Source organism: Ipomoea triloba, chromosome 1 (genome assembly GCF_003576645.1).
Source record: "Ipomoea triloba cultivar NCNSP0323 chromosome 1, ASM357664v1".
NCBI classification, from domain to species: Eukaryota; Viridiplantae; Streptophyta; class Magnoliopsida; order Solanales; family Convolvulaceae; genus Ipomoea; species Ipomoea triloba.
The window spans coordinates 732,529-758,316 of NC_044916.1; the positions used below are offsets into that span (position 1 = coordinate 732,529).

Below are 25,788 nucleotides of genomic sequence, written 5' to 3' on the forward strand. Positions count from 1 at the left end.
ATCCTAAATCAAAGTTAAAAACTGGTTAATCAAGGTAGTCCATAACAAGTAGCATTGGGCATAGAACCAAACGAACAGAATAAATACACTTTCAAGCTCAAGGGAAAACATTGATACTGATCTGGAAAACATTGATACTGATCACTTACAGCCTTATATGCAGCAGATAGAAGACCATAGAGGTTGTCAAGACCACATCTGGTTCTGCTATCACTCTAGGGTTTACTTATGTACCCACCATAATGAACAAAAACAGAAATGCTATCTGGCTTTGGATGGGCTTCAAGTTCATCCTGATATAAAAATTATAATCAATATCAGTCACATTTTCATGTTGAAATTAAGCAAAAAGGGGCTACAGACTAGCAAACACACCTTCCATTGACCAAGTAATGCCATAGGACAAACAATGAGAGTGCCACCTTTAATCCTTCTGTTCCTAGAATGCTGAGTAATAGCCATATCCTCAGCAAGTTCTTGATTACCTTGCCCAGCCTGGCAAGTATTAGAGCAATTGTCATTACAGTTTTCCCCAGGCCATAGCATCTGCAGATTTATTTTACAGAGAAATCAATATATGCAACAACAATAAAATTAAAGAGAGAGAGAGAGAGAGAGAGCCCAGGAGACCCCTAGTGGAGGCCGCTAAAGGAGAAAAAATTGCCATTCCCCCATTTTTTCATAACTCAGCTCACCCTGAAAAAATAAATAAGCTTGACAATAAGTTTACAAGCATCATTACAACACATAAAATAAGATAAAAACATGGAACTCAAATCATTTTAACCTTCATATTGTAGTCACCCCCATATATAAAATGCAGGATAAACTTATTTTCAACTTCCAAATCCCATGGAGGCTGAAAGCTAAGCAAACAATGCAAGTTTTAATAGTCTTGTAATTTATAAAAGTGCAGCTATCATGTACTGAAGTATATATAATGAAGATAATATAAAAATGCACAAAACCTACTTCTAGAGCAAGAGCCTTTTGTTCATCAAAGCGTTATCGATCTCCGGCACATTTTCATTCTCAAAAGAAAAATTAAATAAAATTACAGCACATTACTTACAAGAATATTTATTGTTTCATCCAACTCCCTTTGAATTTTCAAAGGCTTGTCAACTTCCGCAGGATCCTGAAAAATTAAGAGAGGAAAGGAACTTAAGCTTATCAGCAAGTGATCTAAATTAATCAAGCAAAGGGTTCAAGATGAAATTAGTTATCACTGATGACATTAATCTGGTAAAAAGAAAAATGAACTAATTAGACACCTGAAATTTATTTAGAGCTTCAAATAAATGAAGGCTGTTGTTGACTACTATCAGATTGAATAGATCTCCATGTGTCACCAAAATTTTTTTGGTACCCATCCACGACCGATAAATATAAAAAATGCACATAAAAATCAGCACTTGACGAGAGGTGGAGTAACAAGAAGCGGGGCGAAAAACCTGAGGCTTGAGGCGGGCTTCGTGATCAAAGCTCAAGCGCTCGATATTGTACTAAAAAGGGAAGTTTTTAGTGCAATCCTTCCAGGAAGTTTCTGGAAGAAGAGTGGACGTAGGCGGGTTGGCCGAACCACTTAAAAATCTCTCTTGCATTTACTTACTGCTTTTATCTCTCGCTAACCTCTCGATTGCACTACATATAAACACACCTCTCGAACTAACTCAAACTCGTGCTAACTAAAAGGGGATAACATTTCCGCTGCGCATAAAACTTTGTCTTCACTTCGTGAGGTATCGAACCTAAACATCCTAAGTTCAATACACACGAGAGGTCGAAAAGATTTGCAATTTCTTATACAAGTCTATTCACCCCCCCTCTAGACTTGTACCCCATCCCCTTGGGACCAACAAAGAGTATAAAACTAACCTTATATAGCACGTAGGGAGTACCAGTTTCTATCTGAGACTTCAAGATATCAAACCAGAGATTTTGTGCCTGTACAACTTTCTTTGCCTTGCCCTGAGTCCATAAAAAGCCTCAGAACCAAGTATCAAGAACAGTTCAGTGTGTTTGAACAGTGTGACAATTACCTTTTTCTAACATTTTGTATAAAGTTTCTCAAATTCTTCATCGCAGCAATCTGCCAATCCTGGTGCCTCATTTGGACAAAATAAAGACCATTGCCTATTACTCTGTACTCTTCCATAAAGAGAACAGGAACCCAGAGAGCATAAAAGAGATCTCGGCATGATGTTCTTCGTGAAAAAAGGAGCAACATTATCATGCCATCAATTATTTACTAACCAAAGCCTTATTACCTAGGAGACAAACCATTAGTTCAAATGTATGTAATATTAGAGTACTATTAGGCTAGTCATACCTTCTCATTGAGTTCAAAAGGAATGGGTTAGCTGACCTCCGACCTTCTTGATCAATCTTTAATTTAAACTATACGCAAGAGCAACATCCAATAGCAAGAGTCACCATGCCCTAAATCCTCCTACTAAGAGACCACTTTCGTGTTGATCGTAAGAACGTCGAAAACTAAAAATATGATAGGAAAATATACTTTTTATAATTTGACAAAATTGAACCCATTCCTTCAATTTTGTCAAATTAAAAAATGTACCAATTCTTATGATTGTAGTACCCAACACTTTTACGAATTGGCATGAAAGATTTTTCTAAGAAAATATCTATCATGTGAATCATAACAATGTTAAAAGCTTAAAATTGTAAGGGACGTGCTACATTTTATAATTTAACAAAATTGAGGGAATGGGTTCAATTTTGTCAAATTATATAATATACCACATCTCTTATAATTTTTAGTGTTTAACATTGTTACGACGGTCATGAAAGTTTCTTCCTAATAGTTAATATTAATAACAAGAAAAAAAGAGAGAAAGAGTTACCTTAAACTAAGGGCTAACAGTTAAATGATGGACTGCCACAAACGTATGCTTCTGATCTATTGAGTTTGCCACACAATATATCAAATTCACACTTCTACGCATCATATGTGAATTACACTATATCAAATTTACAAAAGCAGATCTTTCTTTTTCTATTTAANCACACCTTCCATTGACCAAGTAATGCCATAGGACAAACAATGAGAGTGCCACCTTTAATCCTTCTGTTCCTAGAATGCTGAGTAATAGCCATATCCTCGGCAAGTTCTTGATTACCCTTGCCCAGCCTGGCAAGTATTAGAGCAATTGTCATTACAGTTTTCCCCAGGCACATAGCATCTGCAGATTTATTTTACAGAGAAATCAATATATGCAACAACAATAAAATTAAGAAGAGAGAGAGAGAGANATATATGCAACAACAATAAAATTAAACAGAGAGAGAGAGAGAGAGAGCCCAGGAGACCCCTAGTGGAGGCCGCTAAAGGAGAAAAAATTGCCATTCCCCCATTTTTTCATAACTCAGCTCACCCTGAAAAAATAAATAAGCTTGACAATAAGTTTACAAGCATCATTACAACACATAAAATAAGATAAAAACATGGAACTCAAATCATTTTAACCTTCATATTGTAGTCACCCCCATATATAAAATGCAGGATAAACTTATTTTCAACTTCCAAATCCCATGGAGGCTGAAAGCTAAGCAAACAATGCAAGTTTTAATAGTCTTGTAATTTATAAAAGTGCAGCTATCATGTACTGAAGTTTATATAATGAAGATAATATAAAAAATGCACAAAACCTACTTCTAGAGCAAGAGCCTTTTGTTCATCAAACCGTTATCGATCTCCGGCACATTTTTCATTCTCAAAAGACAAATTAAATAAAATTACAGCACATCACTTACAAGAATATTTATTGTTTCATCCAACTCCCTTTGAATTTTCAAAGGCTTGTCAGCTTCCGCAGGATCCTCAAAAATTAAGAGAGGAAAGGAACTTAAGCTTATCAGCAAGTGATCTAAATTAATCAAGCAAAGGGTTCAAGATGAAATTAGTTATCACTGATGACATTAATCTGGTAATAAGAAAAATGAACTAATTAGACACCTGAAATTTATTTAGAGCTTCAAATAAATGAAGGCCGTTGTTGACTACTATCAGATTGAATAGATCTCCATGTGTCACCAAAATTTTTTTGGTACCCATCCACGACCGATAAATATAAAAAATGCACATAAAAATCAGCACTTGATGAAATGAAACCTCTCTCGCAAAAAATACAAAAATCAGCAATAGAAAATATATATATATATATATATATATATTACCTGATTTAGCTGATTTAGCAGTGAAAAAGGATTTCGAACCAGGTAGGAGATCATCCATAAAACCCAATGCACTTAAGCCATTAAAGTTATAGGAATGCACCTTGTACTCTATTGCATTAAAAAAATAAATGTTAGCTTTCTGTGAATCATGCGATATCATTCCGAAATACATTGATTTCATGCATCTGTTAACTTAATACCTTCCGAAGAGGGAAAAACAGATAGAGGGATGACATATTTAGGCATTCAAATGTGGATAAAAAAAATAAACTAAAGAGAATACTAACAGACCCCCTAAAGAATATTGACATTGATCTAGACCTATACAGTAAACAAAACCTTAAAAACAGCCAATGGTAATTAATAGAGCAATCAAACATATAATCTAGCACTATACGGTAAACAGAGCCAATGGTGATTTACCTCAGCTTCCTTGTAAAACTTGTAAATGTCTTCTGCATACTCCACAACTGCCAACTCATTGTACACATCTCCAGCATCAATATCTTCAATCTTCTCCTTTGGTAATTTAATGTTCAGTCCACAAGCAGCCTATGCAAAAACAATAAAAGACCAAAGAGAACTCCAATTATTCAATCAACAGAAACAAAAGACTTCCATTCATTCAAAGAGATGACATCAATAGAGAATGAGTCTCAATCAACCTTGCTTCAAGCAGTGAGAGTTGCAGTATAAGTCTTTCTAGATGAATCTTCAGCTGCTGCCTTTCTGTGGAGGCTGTTCTTTTCCTTCACCTCTTCTTTAGTGTCAGGGCTGATTACAATCACAGCTTCAGGCTTGATTGGCTTCACAGTAGCTCTCTTATGAGAAGGAGGCTTTCTAGGCACCTCCATTTGCAGCAGCAACTGAGAAGGAGGCTTTCTAGGCACCTCCATTTGCAGCAGCAACTCCATCCACATTCACATAGGCACCTCCATTTGCAGCAGCAACTCCATCCACATTCACAGCACCAAAACATTTCTGCAGCAAATCAAGAGATTAAGGCAGGGGACCAAAACATTTCTGCAGCAAATCAAGAGATTAAGGCAGGGGACAAGTTCTTTAGAACTTCAGATTTAAAGCAACAAAGCATGATGATGGGGTGTGGGGCATGGCATACAATAATTAATAATGGGTCCTAAGCATCATTTAACACTATTGCATAGGGAAAATTATAGCCACCAACCTTGTTCTTGTCAGCTGCTGCATTAGCCAGTAGCTGTGCACCAAAAACCCTTGTGAGGGGGCTAGACACCTGAGGAAGCTGCTGCTTGCCTTCATGCCCTCGAAGATAACCATATTGCCAATATCCCCAAGTACCCGGCATGTTCTTTTGCTTTATTCCCCCAGCAAAGACTCCCTCAACTGCAAATCTGCAATTCATTTACGTTAGGCAATAAAATACCCCAAAATTAATATTTCTGATCTACAAAGGCAAATTATGATATTTTATAACCACAGCCCGTAGGTGGACTTAGATGGACTAAGATGATTCGGAGAATCGTCAATTATCGAAGGCCATATTTCAATTTGGCCTGATTACCAATTTAATTAGCAACATTTAACAGCAGTTAATCTCTGAGCTACTGTTTTGAGTTTTGATCTCATTGCCGATTTTGTTCAGCACTCAATTAAAACCTCGGAAGATTTTACCTCAAAACCACCGAGTAAATTATATAAAATACATATGTATTTGAGAGACCGACCTATCAGCCATGTTAGCTATGGCTTTGAAAGCCATAACGAGTGCTCGGTCAGGATCACCGCCCCGATTCTGCAAGCGGGCGACAGAAGCGTCGCCATTAGAATTCGGACCCTTGGAAATAACGGTGGAGAGGCCAACATCGCCGAGCAAGGGGTTAACGGGTCCTCCAACACGGTTCGGGTCGTGATCACCAGAATCATCAGCAAACGTACGCCACTCAGATGTCTCGTCGATGGAGCGGGATTCAAGCACGAGCCCGCTCGGAGCAGACAGTGTCCCCGGCGGCGTGGTCGAACACCACCTCCGTGTTCTTCTTGCAGTCCGAACAGTAAGAGTCAGCCATAAGTTCAGATCCGATTGAATTCCCAAACAGAAAAACCCTAGAACGCAGCAATCGGTGCTCGGTGGTTTATTTATATATATGTATATATAGATATATATCGAGAAACAAGTATATGAATATATTTATGTATAGTCTAGAGAGAGACAGAAGGGGGAAGAAGGTTTTTGTTGTTTTTGATCTTCTCTCCCTCTCTCTCTCTCTCTTACCAAGCTGTCTTTGGTAATTGGTATGGGAGAGGAGAAGTAAACTGGCAGAAGCGGCGTCAAGGGTCTATATATATCGAATAAGAAAAAGAGTCGTTGCGAGTGGCGGACTGGCGGGTATATCATGCGCCGACTTAAATTTTTGAACACACCGACCTCTCAACGGATAAATTAATCCGTTGAGAGTTTAATTTTTTTTTTCTTAATTCTGTTGAGAGAGTAATCATTTTTTTAAATTCTTCCTAACTAATTTTTAAGAGGTACAAAATTGTGTTAAATTGTATTTCGAATCTTTGTCCGTGAAATATGGCGGGTGAAGATTAAAATGTAATATTTATACACGAAAGTGTGATACTAATCAGAATAAAATATTTATTATTTATATGAGAAATTGTAATACTTTTACATTTTGATTTAAAAGTATTACATTTTCTTTTATAAGTAATAAACATTTGCCAACATCACTTATAAGGGAAAATGTAATACTTTTAATGCAAATTTTAATACTACTTTTACATCAAAATGTTAAAGTATTACATTTATACTTTCATTTATAAGTAATAAATATTTTATTCCTGATTTTCAAAAAAAAAAAAAATAAATAAATATTTTATTCCTGATCAATATTATAATTTTTCATATAAGTAATACATTTTCATATTAATATGACTCGACCCGACTCGTCTTACGGTCAAAGATCCGTGAGAAGGTCTCACACAAGTGTGACTCATTTTTAAATGTGTTCGTAGAGTTTTTTTTTTTATAAAAGTTCTTCATAGCCTTCTCCTTTTTTTCTTTTTTTTTTTTGTTTAAAGCTAATTTTTATTTTTATTTTTAATTTCTTTCATATTGTTAAAGTTGATTAAGCAAGACAAACTTTGGTTGAGAAGAGGGAAGAAGTCGGGTTTTAGAGAGACAACATGCCATATATGTAGAATAAGAAAAAGAGAAATCGACAGCTGCGAGTGCCGGGAACCCTAGCTAGAAGCAAGGCTAGCTCTCATGGCTCCTCTTAAGGAGAGTAATTTGCACTTTCTCAAACTCAAGCTGACTCATCATCTCATCATGTGGTTTCATAACCTCAATCCAATCACATCGTTTCGTAAGGGCAAGTTTAGCAAGCCAATCAACAACAAAGTTATTCTCTCTTGGCACGTGGCTAATCTTGACTTCCTAGTTTCTCGAAATTCATTTCTTGCACTCTCAGATAATATCCTGATCGAACCCATCAAGCCAATATCATTATTGATCTAATGCACCACATCTTGAGAGTCACAATGAATTCATCTCGCCACAATCCCAAGCCCATTTTAATTCGTTGCGTGTCTAACCCTCTTTGTGTCTACGAAATTTGAATATTTTAGATATACGTCAAGTGACAAACAAGCAAGCAATAGTTTAAAAATTTATTTTGATAGCATGTAGTAGGTATGTGAAATGTGATATTAATATCTATTAGGATACTTCCAATCATATATCATGGACCATGGTTCACCTTGTAAGGTAGACCACTGATAAGATGTACATTTTTAATATAATAAAAGTGTATATTTTAAATACATTAGATTCATTTTTTAATGTATATTATTTGTGTACTATATGCCCATTATTTGATAGTATACCAAATAATGAACTTTTAGTACACAAATAATGTGAAACATGAAAGTTCCATGATATAATTTGCCAATACATGTCAGCAATGCTGAGAAGATTAACAAAAAGCTTGACAGGCCTAGACATCCATCGCCATGTGATGCAATCTCTCTCACTTCATTTGGAGGATTCCTTTTAGAGTCATCCATTCTTGAAAATCCTTGCTAACATCCTTATCTTCACCTAATATTATGAACACTTTAGCAACTGATACATAAATTCTCCTCGGACAAAACTAGTTCGTTTGACTTGTCATCGTAAGTGTACAAATGTAAGGGTCTCAGGTAGTTACAACAAATGGAAATCTAGGTTACCTAAATGTAAATTTATTTCAATTTCATCAATCCATACAATATCTATATCTTCCCTTGAGAAAAAAAAAAACAACGGGGAAATGGAGAGGAGGGTCTGTAACTTAGAGTAGATACATGCCCACCAGTAACAATGATTTAGAACTTAGGAGGGTATAATTCTTCGATTTATCGAAACAGAAAACTTAAAGGGCGCCAGTATAAAGAACAAGCGAACCAACTTCTAAGTGCAACTATTTACACCGAGAAACTAAAACTAGAATCCGTATAATTTGAGCCAGTAATACATGTAATCTAAATTTCAAATTAAAAAATATATATATAAACTAGCACATATCCTTACAACATAAATACATATAGATGGCTTTACTGTTCAGACCATTATTCTGTCAAAGTAGTAATATAATACCTTGATAAGTTCACATAGTAGAGAAAATCTATTCATCAAGCTTGAAATTTTCAATCTAATAATAGCACGCATGACAAAAAAATTGGTTCCAGACTCGCATAGCTAAAGACGACATGGATTGCAAAAATGAAAAATGTCCAATATTTTTGCACATATATGGTCATATGAAGTTAAGTCAATCATGATGTTTATTCCTTGTAGTATACCAGAACACAGTTCTATTTATATTGGTTGGATTAAAAACATTAGTGAAAGGAGCTCTATTATATGAAAACAGGCTAAAATTACTGAAATCATATAACATGAAAGCAAGAAAAAATTGAATACCAAAAGAAAAAGAAAAAAGAAAAAGAAAACCACAAGCCACAAAATACAGCAGCACGAACTGAACCCCCCTCTCCCCACCCCCCACCCCACCACCGAAAGAAAAAAAAAACACATTCACAACATTTAGCCATTTACACCTAAAAGCCGAAAAAAAAAAAAACTAACAAAAAACTACCAAAAAAAAAAAAAACACACACACACACACACCAATCCTAACACACTGAAACAAATAATAATAATAATAATAATAATAATAATAATAATAATAATAATAATAATTCGAAAAAAAAAAACCCCCACAAACCCTATCACCACCACCCCGCTGCACTGGAGCAGCATGCCGCGGGAAACGGCCCTACCCTATGCACCGGAGCAGCATGCCGCGTGATCTCACGATTTTACCTAAGCAAGTGGTCTCACTGGAACCCTACCCTATATATATATATATATATATATATATATATGGATGGCTTGGATTAGTTTTTAGTTCTCTGTTAGGCAGCAATTCTCATAGGAGTGCGCCAATATATATGAAGTGCAAGTAACATGTGCAAGTGTGTAGGTAAACAATAAATGTAAAATCACATAAAACTGTAACCTTTTATATTATAGAGTGCAAGTACCTTTCACATTGGTGCAATTAATGATAATGTTATGTGCACTTAATGTTGTTGCACTATTACAAGTTGTTGCTTGCACTTTTAACACATTTTACTTGCACTATTGTTGCACTATATGAAACTATTACTTGTGCTTTTAACATATTTTACTCGCACTTCAAAGTTTGAGTTGTTTACAAAACTTTCTAAAATGCAATGTCGACGCAATACTCTTCTCTGTTGATGAATTGGGAGGGGTTTGGGGTTGTTCTTCGCAATCATTTTGAGAGCTTTGTGACAACTCGTAACAGGAGGTTCCATTGTAATCGAAATCCAAGCCTAACAGAGGCAATTGCTTGCTAGGAAGCTCTGTCATGGATCAAGGAGATAGGTGCTAACAATGTCATTTTAGAGTTTGGCAATCTAAACTTTTGTTATAGGTTTTATAGTGTTGCTTGATCATTCTTACTCATGCTTAGTTGTTATAGGTTTTATAGTGTTGCTTGATCATTCTTACTCATGCTTAGTTATTAGTCAGTGTATGTCCTTTGTCAATTCTATAGGGAATGTGTTAGTTTGTCATATTGGTTGTTCAGTGAATCAAGCGCCTCATGTGTGTTGGCAAAGGCTTCCGGTTCTCAAGCTAGATAGAGGGCATGGATTGTCATTTCTCATTATTGTATTTATGCTCTGCTGGTTGCTAGTAATTGAAGCTCGTTTCTTAGAGAAAAAAAAAAAAACTCTCAGTAAGAATCTAATAATTCATGAACCGAACTCTCACTAAAAGTGTAATAAGTTGATAAATAAATAACATTGAGACTAATTATTTTTAAAAAATGGTACAAACATTGTTATTTTAAACCATGTCACCATGTACACTTTTGACCGTAACATGCCGCTAGAAGCAAGCTTTAATTTCAAATGAAATTTCACATCCACTAGACTAATGCCTTGGAGACATCTACAAATTTAAGTAAAACAATATTAGATTATCAGTCATATTGTCATTCCATCCTTATCCGTTTTAGTATTTATTGTTCAAACTTCAAACCAACACTTTCATCCTTTTTTTTTTATCAATAAAGCTTCATTAATAAACATTAGAAACAAATTCAACAAGGTTCAATGGAATATTATTATTACAAATTCAACACTTTCATCCTTACTTATTTTATTATTTTTTTTAAATTTTAGTTTTTGTGTTTAAAAGTATTTTCAATATATATAGTTTTTTTCAGTATATAAATTATATATATCAATACTAAATTTAATGTTATGAAAATTTAAAATTTAAATAATTTCATTTAAGTCACTAAAAGACATAAAATGGAAGCTCAGTAGTAATAGATAGACAGTTGATAAAGAATTGAGTTTATTACCGAAATGGTCCATTGACTATTGCGAAATTAACAATTTGGTCCTCGAAAATTTTTTGTCCCCAATTAAGTCCATCGACTTTGAAAAATTTAACCAATTTGGTCCTCCATTTATTTTGCCGTTAAACATCCGTTAAATCGAGACCAAATTATTCATTTTGCTATATTCAGGGAATCAAATTGGTAATTTTTCTATAGTCAAGAGACTAAATTAGTAATTAAATTTTCACTGAAATGGTCCCTTGACTATAGCAAACTTACCAATTTGGTCCCTTGACTATAGAAAAATTACCAATTTAATCTCGATTTAACGGATGTTTAACGGCAAAATAAACGGACAACCAAATTGGTTAAGTTTTTCAAAGTCGAGGGACTTAATCGGTCACGAAAAATTGTCGAAGACCAAATTGATAATTTCACAATAGTCGAGGGACCATTTTAGTAATAACTCTTACAGAATTTGATAAGATTATAAAATGTGATATTTTTGAAAAGGAAAAGTGATTCCATAATAACGTTCTGATCCAAAAGGGAATACAAATTGACTCCAAAAATGAACACAAATTAACCATAAAAACTGCAAGTCAAGCTGCTTGCTTTAGGGGGAAAGCGATAGGTGACTTCACAGTATAATCTCTCTACTCTACTCCTCTGTGGCTGAACTGTGTCGCGCGACATAATTCCACCCAGAAAGCAAAAACCACAACTATCAGTGCCGCCTGTGAACCGTGAAGCCGTACGCGCGTGTCTTTATTCTATGCATGCATCACCAGTGCCACATATGTGATTTTGCATGCATGCAGTTCCCAGCAGAAAGCCAAGCCAAATTTTCTTGACTATTATTATTGTGGAAAATGAGATCAGACAATTAATTAAAATCCAGTAGAGTTTATGGAGCGTGGTGTTGGTGTGTTCGGTCGCCGGAATACTCGCCGCTGGAGAACTCCTGGCTCGACGCTCCTCCATATTTCCCGCCCCTTGTCTCCGTGCTCGAATCGTACTCTGAACTCTCGCCCGTGGATTTCACTGCCTCCAGGTTTAGATCATTCAACTGAACGTCGCCTTCCAACTTCTGTACTATCTCAATCAACCTCCTTCACCCAAGATTTCCGAAAAGCAAAAGCTGTTGCTAAGTCGATATTCGGGCTTCTAGATAGACAGTCTAAGATGGACCTCAACGAGAAGTCTGGTTTGGCACTAGAATCAGTGCAGGGAGAAATTGAGTTTCAAAATGTATGCTATGCATATCAAACTAGACCAGATGTCAAAGTTCTCTGTGGTTTCAGCTTCACAGTTCAGAACGGGATGGTATGTTTCATCAATTCTTTCTTACTATTCTGAACCAGTTTAAACATGGCGTTTTAAAAACCTCTACTGTTACCAGACAGTTGCACTGGTGGGGAAGAGTGGGAGTGGGAAATCGACAGTAATAGCATTGCTGCAGAGATTTTATGATTGTGATTCGGGGCGAATAATGCTAGATGGAGTTGATATTAGAAATTTGAACCTGAAGTGGCTAAGGAAGCAGATGGGGCTTGTAAGCCAAGAACCAGTTTTATTAAATGACACCATCAGAGCAAACATTACCTATGGGAAAGAAGATGATGTAACAGAAGGAGAAGTCATAGCTGCAGCAGAGCTGGCAAATGCTCACAAGTTCATCAGTGGCCTGCAACAGGTCAGGAAGCCTGCATACAAATAACAACGAAATGAGTGCTTTTTCTGTGTTGTTTAACCTAACATGACACAAAATATGCAGGGATATGATACGGTGGTAGGGGAGCGAGGGGTTCAGCTGTCTGGGGGACAGAAGCAGCGAGTGGCCATTGCCCGAGCCGTCATGAAGATCCCGAGAATACTGCTGTTGGACGAGGCGACTAGCGCGCTAGATTCTGAATCGGAGAGGATGGTTCAGGATGCACTGGATAAGATTTCGGTGAACCGGACCACGATTATGATAGCACACAGGCTGTCAACAGTTAGAGGAGCTGATGTAATTGCTGTAGTTAAGGATGGGGCTGTTGTGGAGAAGGGAAAGCATGATATGCTTATTGCTAAAAGAGATGGTCACTATGCTTCCCTAGTTGCACTCCACACAAGCCCTTCATCAGAACCCTCAGCATCAGCAGCAGCAGCAGATGTATACAGCTTATAGAAATTTTGCCCAGGCAGCTCAGTTAGTTCCTGGGTGGTAGATTGCGAATAAGTACTAAGACTTTGAATGGTTGAAATCAAACTCTAGCTTCTAAGTGAGGAAGCCAATGTAGAAACAACTACAGAATGCAATGACATGCCTTAATACTGGCTAAAATGAAATTGAAATTCATGAAAAACATGTACATTTGCCATTAAGTTTAAAGGCATTCTCATTAACAAAGTTTCTTGCACTTTCATGTTCATCAAAAGAGGGGGGTCAGATAAAACTACTTCGACTTTTTTTTAGTCTCTGAGACTAATAATAGCAGATTGATCTTTCTAATGCTCGATATTCTCCGTTCACTAGGATACAAAGTGACATCCACAATAGGACACTGAAAAATCAAATAGAAGTTGTTGCTCCTGCAGTTACTGATTCAACATCTTTTTAACATGGCATTCTGCTGCAGATAAAAGAGAACTTCCTCTTCCAAACGAACTGTATCTATACACAAATAATAGAGAGAGTTGTAAGGGGAAGAGGGGTGGGTGGGCAAAGGGGTGGCAAACACTAAATCACCGTATGTAGACAACAGGCCCCAATACTAACTCACAATAGTACAAGGCAATTCGAAATTCTTCATCCAGTGCTGGAAAGTAAACGGAAATGAATGATCATCAGCTGAAGAGTACATAATAAACTTCTTCAGATTATCCTACTTGTGGGACTTGTGTCTTTTCGAATCCCTCCTCTTTTTATCCTTCTCTCTTGATTTGCTCTTAGATTTGTCTTTTCTACTATGATATTTTTTTGATACTTTTATCTTATCATCATCTGAAACTATTTCATCTTCTGAAGACTCTGAGGAATTCAACCAACGGGGCTTCTCTGGCCTGATGATGGCATGATCTCTGAATTCTACCCTCGGGCCCATATCAGGACCTGACAACTGCTTTTCTTCAGGATCTAAACAAGGGTAAGGACCAGTTTCATCCATTCGTGACCCGACTGTGCCCCTTCCTCTCTTAGCCCTGCAGAAGACGTTTAATTTCTTCAGCAGGAAACAAATGCTATCATACATAGGAAACAGAAAGTTCACCAAAGACCCTACCAGTTTGACACATTATGAAATAGAGGACAGAGAAAAGAAACACAGAAGGAAGGCAATCACAAATACAACAAATATAGGTACAGGAGATAATGGGTAGACTGACCTTGAATGCAAAAATTCTTCAACTTCATCATCCCTCAAGCCATCCTCCCTTGAATAGTAACCTTCAATGTCTCTCTTCTTTGATGGGCATGAAGCACTTGAAGTAGAACCAACATCACTGCGTCTCTTAGCCTTAATCCTAGATTCCATAACATCCTTATGACTCCTTGTGCTGCTATTCTCATTTTCTGATCTACGCTTGTTCTTATTCTCATTGTCCAATATTTGTTTGTTCCTACACTCATTTTCCAATCTTCGTTTGTTCCTATTCTCAACCTCCAGCTCTTTCTGTCTTGCCCGCCACATCTCATTTACTTCAACAGCTCGGTTAGCTGTAATGACCATATCAAACAAAGCAGATAAAAGGCGTAATTATGTCAACAACACAATCACTACAGAAATTAAAGCATCATCATTTAACTTTTTAAACGGTGGGTGGAAGAAAAGAATTTGGAAAAAGTGTGTAATTAATCTAAGAACTTTTAAATTCATAAGAACAGAGAGTAGTAAACAAACATGACAGCCGAATGATCTTCGTAAAATATAACCATTCACATATGAAAACGCTCACCTTGTTGTACTCCAAGAACAGTTGCCGTTAGAAATCTTGAATTTGGTCGCCCCCTAACTGTAGGTCTATGAAGATAAGCAAGTGCACCATCTTTCTCAGCTTGCCGCCGTAATTCTGCAGCTTCTTTTAAGAGAATTGCAGCAATTCTGTTTTCAGTTGCCAAATCCATAGCTAATGTCCTCTACTGGTGAGCAAGACAAAAGTTAAATATTATCCAACAAGACATATAAGTAGCAAACTAGCAATGAAAAAGCCTACAATCAGCCAAAGAAGTTTAAATGATTAACTAGTTAACCAGAGAAGTGTATTCTTTAAATATTGAGTCCAGAAGTAAACTATCAACTACAAAATTTTTGGCCTTTCGGAGAGTTTCTTCAAAGAAACATGAGGATAAAACAAAATCCTTTTTTTTTTTTTTTTGTGGAATATGTGATCCCAAATCGAGACAAAAATTACATTGAAGTAGATAAAAAATGGGCACTTTAATCGAATATCATAATCTATGAGTACATAAATCTTTATCAAATGGAAATAGAGATGAAGAAGCAAAACCAGTTCGCGAAATATATACACATAACACTGATTTCAACAAAAACTCACCTGGTTTCGCGAAGGAGCCGATTCTGCCCAGCGCCCGGAGATGGTTTTCCGGCTGTTGGAAAGGCGCAGGTGATCGGTGATGCTTCGCAGGCGGCTGGAGCCTGGAGGTCTCCCGGCTGCTAGGGTTTGATCTCTGTCGCTACAGGCTAAGATTCTTAGTAGGTCGAGTTTTGAATTTGTGAAATTTCTGCTAGAATCAATTCAATTTTGGGAAAATACATAAAATTATCAGAGTTTGGAATCTTAGAAAACCCTAGATAGATAGAAGCGTTGGGGCTTCAGACGACGAACGAAAGGAAAGGTATCGACCCGACGGCCGACGGGCTACGCGGATATAGTCAAATAGGCGGATTTACAATTTTTCTTTTTCATTTTTTTTTCTAACTATAAAATACAGAGTATATACAATATTGTCTGATTTTAATTAATTATAATTAGTTAATTAAGAAATACATTTTTTATCAAACAATCTACTGATTATAAAGTATATGTTAAACAAAAAGAAAATTAAATACATGCAATATTGTCCTTCTTATAGTCTGATTTCGATTTAGCATAATATATATTCTTAGAGGAAAGTCAAAAAAAACAAAAATATTTTATCTTCTTAACGAGATAGTTGATCAAATTACAACACTCTAGATGAAATTCTTATTGCCTTGATATTGGTCTAAAAAATATGGAGTACTATTTAGAAAATACATTTTTGGGAGACAATTGAGTCGAGTTAGTCGGATGCTAGGCTTATTGGCCATTTAGCCTAGTACATTTTCAACTAACAAGCGGATGTAAATAAAAGAAAATATATACCTTAGGGAACTGCCTATTGCACTCGTGAGAACAATTATTAGCATTATATTCTTAGTTTGAGCCATTTAACTATGAACAATCTAAGATGGTTAACCTTATACTTTGCTGATTGGGACCTCAAAACGAACTTCACTTAGTACAAACATTTGAACAGTAGTTACGGAAAGTCGTAAGCCCGATTTGCTTCCTTATTTTAACTTCAGTCAGTACAAATTTGAATAGTAGTTACGGAAAGTCGTAAGCCCGATTTGCTTATTTAATTTAACTTTTTATACCAAAGTTTATACAATGTGGCGTAACTAAATCACATATTGCAACCTTTTAGATGCATAACATACAAAATACGCATGAAATGATTAATCCCAAAAGATACAATATAATGAGCTTCGTAATTATTGCAACACTTGTGAAGCTCATCATGTATGTTGATCATCTCCTGTGTACTCTTTTGTCACTTCAGGAGAAATAAGACACCAAAAAATTAGAACTTCTTTGGATCATTCTAATGGCCAACACCAACAGGGGGAGCTCTGTAATAAGCTGGAACTGTAACAGGGAAGAACATTTGTCTAACTCCTTCTGCCTTTATGATTGGTAAGATAATCCCAGATGCACCCTGAAATTTCACTCAAACAAAATTAACATTAACAAAAAAAAAATTGCAACCTTAATTAGCCATAATCTAACACTGTTTTTTTAGTGACAAGAGTGTATGCTCACTGCCATAGACAAGGAGGTAAAAAGGCTAATCAAAGTCGAATTTGTAACTTTGTGGTTATCACCAACTTAGCTGGAGTTGTCCTAATCTAGATTGTTTATAATTAACCAATTTAAACCAAAAGGTCAATACTGTCACTCCTACAAGGAGTAAAACTTGTAACCTTGTAGTTACCAAGTCATAACTTAACTTGATTGGATTGTTGAATTGCTCATAGCTGACCGACTAAAATCAAAAAGTTTAATAAGTCTTGAAATTTGTAACTTAGGATAACCAAAGCAACAGGTCACCAACTTGACTGACATAGAGTACTGTCAAAGCGGACCGGCCCGCCTCACCATAGATTGACGGGCCATGTAGTTTATTTGTATGTATATATATATATATATATATATATATATATATATATACACCGCAAGCTAGTCCCGTCAAGCCAACTCTTTCGCGGGCTATTAATTTTTTGTAGTCTTAACACTCGTCCCATCACGGGACAAGTGTGGCCCAGCCCGCGAAATTCAACCCACTTTGACAGTGAGTTACCTAAACCAAACATTATTTTAAGCGGAGGGATAGGAGGTTGGGACATTTGGCCATAAGAGATGAAGCCTAAAAGCATGCAAAATGGGATACTCACGGAGAGCAGTCTAGCTCCTAGCCAAACGCGTTGCGGAGAAGGGAACGGAATCAACAACCGGCCGACGCCGTAGACCGCCACGGCGAAGAAATGCACCACCAAACTCAGAGGTTTAGGGTTGAGTCCAGAAAGCAAAGAAACCGGTCCGTCCGAGAAAACCCCTCCAAGACTCAGATAATCAAAGCACGCCTCTCTCATCTCCTTCCCAGCTTCATCAGGCGACGCACAGAACACCTGGTAAAGTGCCCCCGCCAGCGTATTTATGGTCGACGCCACAGGCTGCAAAACATCAGACATTCGGGTCACTGTGCACTGAGTAAACTCTATGATGTGACTCTAACTGACAATAGAACACAAGAAGGTCAACTAATCAAGGTTGTATATAGCTAACCGGCTCGAACGAAGTTAAGGCATTGCTCTTAGTGATGGAGAGTCAAACTTGTAACTTCGTAGTTATTAAGTCAATTTTGGTTGGATTATGACAGGGGACCTCGTGCATTTACCTTACGGAGAGTGTAGAAGGATTCAAGGTAGTTGCAGAGGGCGGATGCGTCGTTGAGGTTGCGCAGAGGTCTGAGGAGATCGCGAAGAAGGACGATGTCAGAAAGGGCGACTGTCATTCCTCCGCCAGTCAAAGGATGTCTCATGTTGAAGGCATCTCCCAAGAGGAGAGCACCGGGAGTGGAGTGTGGTTTTGCAGGCATGCTCCTGTTCGGCATTGTTCTCATGTTTCCATTGTCGATTGCTGCAATGAAAGCGTCATACAACTCTGGAGGAATCTGAAATCAAGCCATAATTTGATGTATGTCAAAATCAAGCAAGCAAGAGTATATATATATATTGATGCAAATTACATGAGGGATTGAGAGACATATATATATTGTTGCAAATTCCTAAATTAGTGCAAATAATGGATGGTGCATGGTACAACCAGGCATGCTATGTTGTACTATGAGAATAAGTGTTGACAATGGTCATATATTCATATAGGTGGGTTTGAGATTGGTTCGGTCTGGATCAATTAGGTCTAAACATAGAATTTTTTAGGTTTGGACGGGAACCACCTTAGAACAATCTTGTTGTGGTTTTTTTTTTTTTGGGGGGGGGGGGGATTAATTTTCAATTGGATTTTTTTAAGGTGGAAGAGAGAGAAGAAAGAGAAGGTGTGGTTTGTCTTACCGGGCTTTTTTGTGGGGTTTGTCGCGGAGGAAAAAAGACAAACAAGGTCTACTAGTTGCTCTTAAAGAATAACTTTCAATTCCAGACTTTTATTTTTCTTTTTCTCCTCACTCTCTTTCTTACTTGGCGAAAAAAAATCTAACCACAAAACTTTACTACTGAGGTTGCTTTTTATAAAGGCCGAGGTTCGTCATAATCCTAATTAGTGCAAATATTGGATGATGACTAGTACAATCAGACATGATATGTTGGATTGCATCAAGTACTATGAGATCAAGTGTTGACAATAATCATATAAGTCGGTTCAAGATTGATTCGGTCTCGATCAACTAGGTCTAAGCATATATCGAATTTTTTAGGTTTGGACAGGTTTCAAGTGGATATTTGTAAGGTGGAAGCTAAAAGATAGAGAAGGTGTGGTATGCTTGGGTTTACGACTTTCAATTTGGAATTTTTTTTCTCTTTAGACTTTATATCTGACCAAAAAAACTCCACTATTGAGATTGCTTTTTATAAAGAGTTTGATCCTAATCCTCTAGATACTCTCAACGCTTAAGAAATGACTATATACTTAATTGTAATTTGTCGATATAAGGCACAATCTAAATAACATAAATAGATGTAAAATCCACTTACCTGAGGAGCCACATTGGTTTTGAGGTAATTGGCAAGTTCACCAGTAGCCAGGGAAGGGATTTTTTGACCAGGGATGTCAACCAAACATCGGATTTCAGTGGAACTAATGGGATAAAACAAGATTGGTGAAGGGTCAGCTAATACCACATGGCCATGGTTTGCAAATGGGAGGTCACAATTTTGCAGGACCAAACCCACAAAACAAGAAGGGTTGTCCACTTGGGGAGTGCACAAAGAGCGTCGCAGGTTAGAGAAACAGCCATCACAGACAATAGTCAAAGGGGCAAATGCTGTCATCAGTTCTTGCCCATCCTTTGTCTTGTATTGCACTCCTTTCACAGTTCCCTCTTCCTCAATCAAACATGTCACTGTTCCTTGCTCCATCCTCACACTGGTACATTCACACAACTATGAATTAGATCAGATCAAAGCTTGGGACTTGGGAGAACAGTTTAAATTAGGTTTTCTTAGCTTCACTATGAATTTTATGTAAGAAATTTTCTATCGATCTTTTAAATATTAAGAAAAAATCTAATTCTCATCCTATGTTCACGTTAATAGTCGAAATTTATAACCACTTTTTAAATTATTATAATAATTTTGTCAACACTCATAAAAATGACCGAAAATTTTAACCATCTAAGTCGAAATTTTCTACAACCGTACCAGGGCCTAAATTTCTGACCATAGCCATTATCTAGGGTGTGAAAGGAATAAACTTACTCTTGTGCAACAACATGAAAATCACACAGGAGAGGTAAATTGCACTGCTCGAGGGTGTGCAAGGACCCATTGTACAAGGTCTTCGATTTACCTCTCATATGTGATTTTCGGACTATTACACATTAGTGGGTTTATCCTTTACAAATACTCGAGGAAGAATGTATTAATAATAAACGAATTTGTGACTTTTTAGTGCCAGAATTATGTTTCACCTTAACTTTCCGTGTTAGAAACCTTCATTAACTTTCCATCTAACTGGTTTAGATGGCTAATTAGATCGAAAACTTGAGAGAAATTGAGGGTTTTCTAACGGTGGAGGCTAGGGATGATACATACTTGGGAAGTGTTGCTGCTTTCTCCCTCATTCTTTGAATGAAACGGCCGTTATGGAAGCTTCTTCCCGACACATCTGAATGAAACTTCTCCAAGGGATAAGACAACCTCGTACTCTTGCCACCCTTGTAAAGAGCATATCCGTAGACTCTCTGGGCATCAATCGTTTCCAAGCAATCTGCAACACAAATTAAACCAATTCATTTTGGCCCTGTTTGGTAGCATAATTAGCTTATCAGCTAATTTTAGCTTGTTTTATCAATATTATAATATTATCTGTTTGCATGCCTTAGTTCAACAGTTCACAAGTGTTTGATTAATTAGTTTTTTGTAACAACTTATTATTCTAAAAATTTAAAATTTAAAAAGCTGCTTAATGCAACTTTATGATAAAGTCATTTCGTTATGTAATTAGCTATCAGCTAACAACTAATTTATCAAATATCTTTCAACAATCAGTTAATGTAGTCAAAAACATTAATCTAATCAACTAACAGCTATCAGTTAAAATTTATTTACCAAACACCTAGTTATCTGGTTCAGCCATGCATTCACTTTTTGCCCTTATTATATTGTGGCCAGGATTCCACTGGCCATTACTATGCATAACAAAGAAATTACGTACGTACGTACCTTCGAGGCCTAATTCCATTAGCTTCAAGTAGCCTCCGGGTTGAAGAAGCTCGCCTACAATTCTATCCGGTTCAGTCAAGTCTCTTTCGATTACGTGAACTCTGCGTCCATCCTAGGTACAATCAAATTACCAGAGTACAGATAGAGTTAGGTACGTACAAGGTACTACGTTCGATATAGATTGAGTTACGTACGTACAACTGTACAAGGTACTGCGTCCATCCTAGGTACAAGTTGTTTAGCAGCTATTTTAGCTACCTACTCACTATCCATATTAGGCAAGAAATACTGCTGGAGAACTCCGAATTATATTTTTTACAATAATAATTTTTCAAAAAAAAAAAAAATGGTCCAACAACTTGAGATTTTTCTTTATTGAAAATGACATACCTTGGATATTTTAAGGGATCTTTATTAATTTACCAAAATTGATATACTCTATAATTCATTACTCAAAATTATAATATCTTTTTTATTCGTTTATGTTCTTCATTAACCGTTTATCTTTTTATCTTTTTTTTTTTAAATAAATTTTACAGCTTATTCAACAACTAATTTTATTGAACACTTTAATTTCAATAAGTTATTTTCAAAAAAAAAATTCAATAAGTTAGCTTATATTACTAACTACTAATTTTTTAGCTTTTAGCTTTTAACTTCAACTAACTTTTTAACTATGCATGTAGACCAGATCCTAAAGGTGGTTGAAAAACTTGATTATAGTTGGAGATCTAATTAGAAATTACCTTCCCTATCAACTTTCCAACTATTTCTAACCACCTTTAAGAGTGACGGGTAACATTAAAAGTAAGTACAAAAAATTTGAACAGTTATGTTACGATTAAAAAAAGTTAAAAATTTTCCTATTTAAGAAAAGTGTAATCATGATTTACCCCTCCATCATCTTGTTAGTGTAGGGTGTGGGGTCCTTGAGACTAGAGATTTTGCCTATAAGTTTTAAATTTCCTAATAAAATACTGTTGGTCCCCATGCTCAATCATGATAATTCAGCTGAACACAAAGACTGTATCTTTATTTAATGCATATAAGAAACCCCTCACTTTAAAAGATTGTTTCACTGTTACTGGTGAGACTCGATCCCTAGTTTTTCTTCGCAAACGTCTTATTTTTGATTGGTCAAGTGAACGATAATTGGTGAATTTCTAGTTACGTGTTACCATGCAGGCTAGCTAGCTAGAGCCTAGAGGAGATATAGAATACAATAACGTATAGTAACGCACCTTCCCTAGAGTGTGGGCCAGAGCTGCCCCAGCAACACCGGCGCCGACGATGATAACGTCCGTCCTCCCGTCCTCCGCCTTCCGCCACTCGCCGTTATCCTCCACAGACGACGACTTAACGGCCGCCATCTCCTCTCTCCGTCCAAACTTCATCGCCTTGTTTTTCCTCGTAATTTTCCCTCTCAAGTTGTAGAGGAAAACGAAGCATCCCAGTAAAGAAGCAACCAAACTGCCCAGAATATAAACATCAATCACCACCATCTTCAACAAAATTTTCTTCAATTAACTGCCAAGATTATAAACTAACTGGATTTGATCGAATTCTCTCTCTAAAAAATGTGTATCTCTCTCTCTCTCTGATGAAGTGTTGTTAGTTGGTGATTTTCAACTGTAAACAGCCCCTATTATAATGAACTTTAAATGCATTTGCCGATCTGCCAAATATTAATTAATTCTTATAGGCACAACGTACAACAGCCACCAAACTAAATTGTTAATGAATAAAATGCAAAAGAAAAAGACAATAACATAAATAGACTTTTATGGTGTACATACATATTATATAGTCTTTCAATTCCTTACAGCCAATGAATTGTGACATTAAGAAGCCATTTAATAGACGGATTTAAATTTTCGTGCAATTTGGGAAGGTGACGTTTTAACATGGGAAAAGTTTGAATCAACTAAAAATGTGATTTGTTTAAAGGTGAAAAAGTTACTTTATATATACTTAAGGTTTCTTATCTACTCTATTTTTCTCTCTTTGTATGTGGCATATCTGATTTATCTATACCAAAAAAGAGAGTGGAAGGGGCTACAATTATTATTATTATTATTATTATTATTATTATTATTATTATTATTATTATTCTATCATTAAAGTCATGGAATAACCAACGGGGTAGCTCAAGTGACAAATGAGCTCTCTTTGTGACAAAGAATATTGGGACAACTCGGGTTCAATTCCCACAAGTGACAATTCTCCATGGGTCAGCTAGCTGTTGAATGTACTAAAAAACGCGTTATGTCTACTTACAATTGTTTTTTTCTTTCTTTTTATTGACTTGACAAAAACCTAACTTATTTTTAAAGATAAATTTACATGCAGAAAAAGAAGTATAAAGATAAGTAGTGCATGTGATTTGGTCAGTGCACGCAGGGCAGAATGATTCAAAGCCAACGTTTATAGTCAATTTCCAAAATCGCCAGCCATGTCTGGAAAAACAGCACTAAGATATGGCTAGCAATGATTTCCAAGTATTGAAAGCATTGGAATTCAAAGAGGGAAGTATTTTATATTATTATCTTATAATCAAAATAAATCCATTTTGTCAAACATGGAAGGAATTGAAAGAGGACTTCAGTATATTTAGTTAATTAGTCAAATAATTGAGACAAAAAAGAATTCGTCCCAATCCAATAAGGGAATTTCGGTGGCGGTGAATGTTGTTTTCCTTTTGTTCTTTGAGTCAAGTCAGCAGTTTATTATGTATGCATGTATGTATTGACTTTTTCAATCCATGATTTACTCACTAGAGGCAAATTGTATGTATGTATATATGACTTTTTCAATCCATGATTTACTCACTAGTGACAAATTTTACTGTGGACCATGGTGCAGGGCAAAACAATGTCGTTTCTTTTAATGAAAAGAAATGACATATATTTGACCGTTCCATTCAATTAATTATTTTTATAGTGTATTTAATTTCATTTTATATATACTATACAATTTCATATATATGACATTATACACTCAATATGTTAGACATGTTATTGAATTCATTTTATACACATTTTTATCACAACACCACTAGAGTATAATTTTAATTCAACTACGATTTCATTAGATAATATACACTCAAATATGCCAAACATGTTATTCAATTTTATTTTATATACACGGTAGCTTCATTATAGCATAATTAACTAAGTTGTCTGTGTGATCCTAAATCCTCACCCTCCGTCTATTATCTAAGTACTAATTGAGTTGTCTATGTGAGCTCAGTCCATGTTTTACTAATGGATTGAGTTGTCTATGTGAGCTCAGTCCATGTTTTACTAATGGTACATAGTGGGGGGAGCTCAGTCCATGTTTTACTAATGGTACATAGTGGGGGGAGCTCAGTCCATGTTTTACTAATGGTACATAGTGGGGGGAGCTCAGTCCATGTTTTACTAATGGTACATAGTGGGGGGAGATACAAAACATAAAATATACTCACAACATTGTAAAATTTTCTTCTTTTTTTTTTTTTTTAAAGTTATAATTTCTGACAAAGATTAATTAGGTATATGACGTCATTTACCACTTCTTATGGCTCAAAGCCTCGAATAAATAAGTTTGATTCTTGTTAATAGCATAAATTTGATATGAGATAAGGGTTAATAGTTACATTACAAGATAAGGAATTAAAAGACAATAATGTATTAATTGTATAACGTGAAGATGTGCAAATGTGCAATCGATTGCTCAACGACGCAAACTTATTAGGTGGCACAAGTCCTATGGCGAGCTATCCTATCAGCTAGGTAACAATTATTGAATTAATTAGGCTATCATATAAACACCATCACTCGTAATAAGCCCTCAAATTCAAATTAAACACTATAAATAGAGTAGCAAACGTGAAAGGAACTCAAGTTTGAAACGAGTTATTGTAAAAATTTGAATCTTGTAATCAAATCTAGAGTTCAAACCTTATAAATAGAAGTGCCAAAAGAGCTTACAATTTTAAAAAATCTAGTGTTACATGTATCACGTTATAGTGTCTAGTCGTGTTCATCGTCATCACCTCAGATTGCGGCCATACGACTATCAGTCTCTAAATTCATGAATTAAATATGATGGAGATGTATACCAATTACTACCAAACTACCAAAATCATGGCTCTCAGTTATGGCTCACAAAATATGGGCTTTCTGGCAATACGCACGCATCATTAATATCTCAAAATACATTATCCTACCTCCATTACCACAGGAAAATAGTATTATAAAAAAAGTTCTAATTAGAGATGACAATTCAATCCAAACTCGACAACTCTGCTCCAACGGCCCACGGAGTGGGGATAGGGAATTTTTTTTGAGAAACGGGTAGAGATTGAGAGAGTTTTTCCATCCCAGCTGAGAACGGGATAGCATCCCCTACCTTAACCTCGAATTCCTAAAACCCCAAATTAGATATATTATATTACTAGCCAAGATACGCGCGTTGCGCGTAATGCAAGGCCC

General features: G+C 36.1%; 3 protein-coding genes, 2 long non-coding RNA genes and 1 pseudogene across 6 annotated transcripts; 1 reads left to right on the forward strand and 5 right to left on the reverse strand.

The window, feature by feature from the left end:
• Window positions 1-3,180, reverse strand: part of LOC116029530 — a 13,529-nt pseudogene extending 10,349 nt beyond the window's left edge.
• A 1,034-nt stretch (window positions 3,181-4,214) lies between these two features.
• LOC116015413 lies at window positions 4,215-4,965 on the reverse strand. Its single transcript, XR_004097613.1, has 3 exons — window positions 4,866-4,965; window positions 4,624-4,752; window positions 4,215-4,308 (listed from the first exon to the last, which is right to left on the reverse strand). It is a non-coding gene; the product is annotated as an uncharacterized LOC116015413 (long non-coding RNA).
• Window positions 4,966-5,066: 101 nt separating this feature from the next.
• LOC116013481 lies at window positions 5,067-5,514 on the reverse strand. Its single transcript, XR_004097258.1, has 3 exons — window positions 5,387-5,514; window positions 5,133-5,181; window positions 5,067-5,090 (listed from the first exon to the last, which is right to left on the reverse strand). It is a non-coding gene; the product is annotated as an uncharacterized LOC116013481 (long non-coding RNA).
• A 6,503-nt stretch (window positions 5,515-12,017) lies between these two features.
• On the forward strand, window positions 12,018-13,281 carry LOC116029560 (ABC transporter B family member 21-like). The gene is made up of 3 exons (XM_031271612.1): window positions 12,018-12,434; window positions 12,511-12,804; window positions 12,886-13,281. Exons 1-3 carry the CDS (start codon window positions 12,018-12,020, stop codon window positions 13,279-13,281), a joined length of 1,107 nt encoding a protein of 368 aa, XP_031127472.1.
• A 144-nt stretch (window positions 13,282-13,425) lies between these two features.
• Window positions 13,426-15,977, reverse strand: LOC115998391 (myb-like protein X). 2 transcript variants are annotated; one of them, XM_031237973.1, is made up of 4 exons: window positions 15,648-15,977; window positions 15,048-15,228; window positions 14,478-14,808; window positions 13,426-14,294 (listed from the first exon to the last, which is right to left on the reverse strand). In XM_031237973.1, the coding sequence occupies exons 2-4, from the start codon at window positions 15,214-15,216 to the stop codon at window positions 13,979-13,981; spliced, it is 816 nt and encodes a 271-aa protein (XP_031093833.1). In that variant the 5' UTR covers window positions 15,217-15,228; window positions 15,648-15,977; the 3' UTR covers window positions 13,426-13,978. The 2 variants fall into 2 exon arrangements, with proteins under 2 accessions (XP_031093833.1, XP_031093825.1); XM_031237965.1 differs by having other exon boundaries at window positions 15,048-15,231.
• A 702-nt stretch (window positions 15,978-16,679) lies between these two features.
• LOC116029673 (squalene monooxygenase SE2-like) lies at window positions 16,680-23,036 on the reverse strand. Its single transcript, XM_031271723.1, has 7 exons — window positions 22,555-23,036; window positions 21,314-21,425; window positions 20,684-20,858; window positions 19,625-20,015; window positions 18,313-18,588; window positions 17,810-18,088; window positions 16,680-17,073 (listed from the first exon to the last, which is right to left on the reverse strand). Exons 1-7 carry the CDS (start codon window positions 22,813-22,815, stop codon window positions 16,960-16,962), a joined length of 1,608 nt encoding a protein of 535 aa, XP_031127583.1. The 5' UTR covers window positions 22,816-23,036; the 3' UTR covers window positions 16,680-16,959.
• Window positions 23,037-25,788: the final 2,752 nt, after the last annotated feature.

What these genes read in the sequence shown, in the direction of transcription:
- LOC116029560 (XM_031271612.1), top strand. Translation starts at nt 12,018, where the DNA reads ATGGAGCGTGGTGTTGGTGTGTTCGGTCGCCGGAATACTCGCCGCTGG. An exon ending in TCACAGTTCAGAACGGGATG is followed by an intron (nt 12,435 to 12,510) that starts GTATGTTTCATC and finishes TACTGTTACCAG; the next exon opens with ACAGTTGCACTGGTGGGGAA. An exon ending in TCATCAGTGGCCTGCAACAG is followed by an intron (nt 12,805 to 12,885) that starts GTCAGGAAGCCT and finishes CAAAATATGCAG; the next exon opens with GGATATGATACGGTGGTAGG.
- LOC115998391 (XM_031237973.1), bottom strand. Translation starts at nt 15,216, where the DNA reads ATGGATTTGGCAACTGAAAACAGAATTGCTGCAATTCTCTTAAAAGAA. An exon ending in TGTTCTTGGAGTACAACAAG is followed by an intron (nt 14,809 to 15,047) that starts GTGAGCGTTTTC and finishes TGGTCATTACAG; the next exon opens with CTAACCGAGCTGTTGAAGTA. An exon ending in GAAGAATTTTTGCATTCAAG is followed by an intron (nt 14,295 to 14,477) that starts GTCAGTCTACCC and finishes CGTCTTCTGCAG; the next exon opens with GGCTAAGAGAGGAAGGGGCA.
- LOC116029673 (XM_031271723.1), bottom strand. Translation starts at nt 22,815, where the DNA reads ATGGTGGTGATTGATGTTTATATTCTGGGCAGTTTGGTTGCTTCTTTA. An exon ending in TGGCCCACACTCTAGGGAAG is followed by an intron (nt 21,426 to 22,554) that starts GTGCGTTACTAT and finishes GATTGTACCTAG; the next exon opens with GATGGACGCAGAGTTCACGT. An exon ending in AAACCAATGTGGCTCCTCAG is followed by an intron (nt 18,589 to 19,624) that starts GTAAGTGGATTT and finishes GCTTGATTTCAG; the next exon opens with ATTCCTCCAGAGTTGTATGA.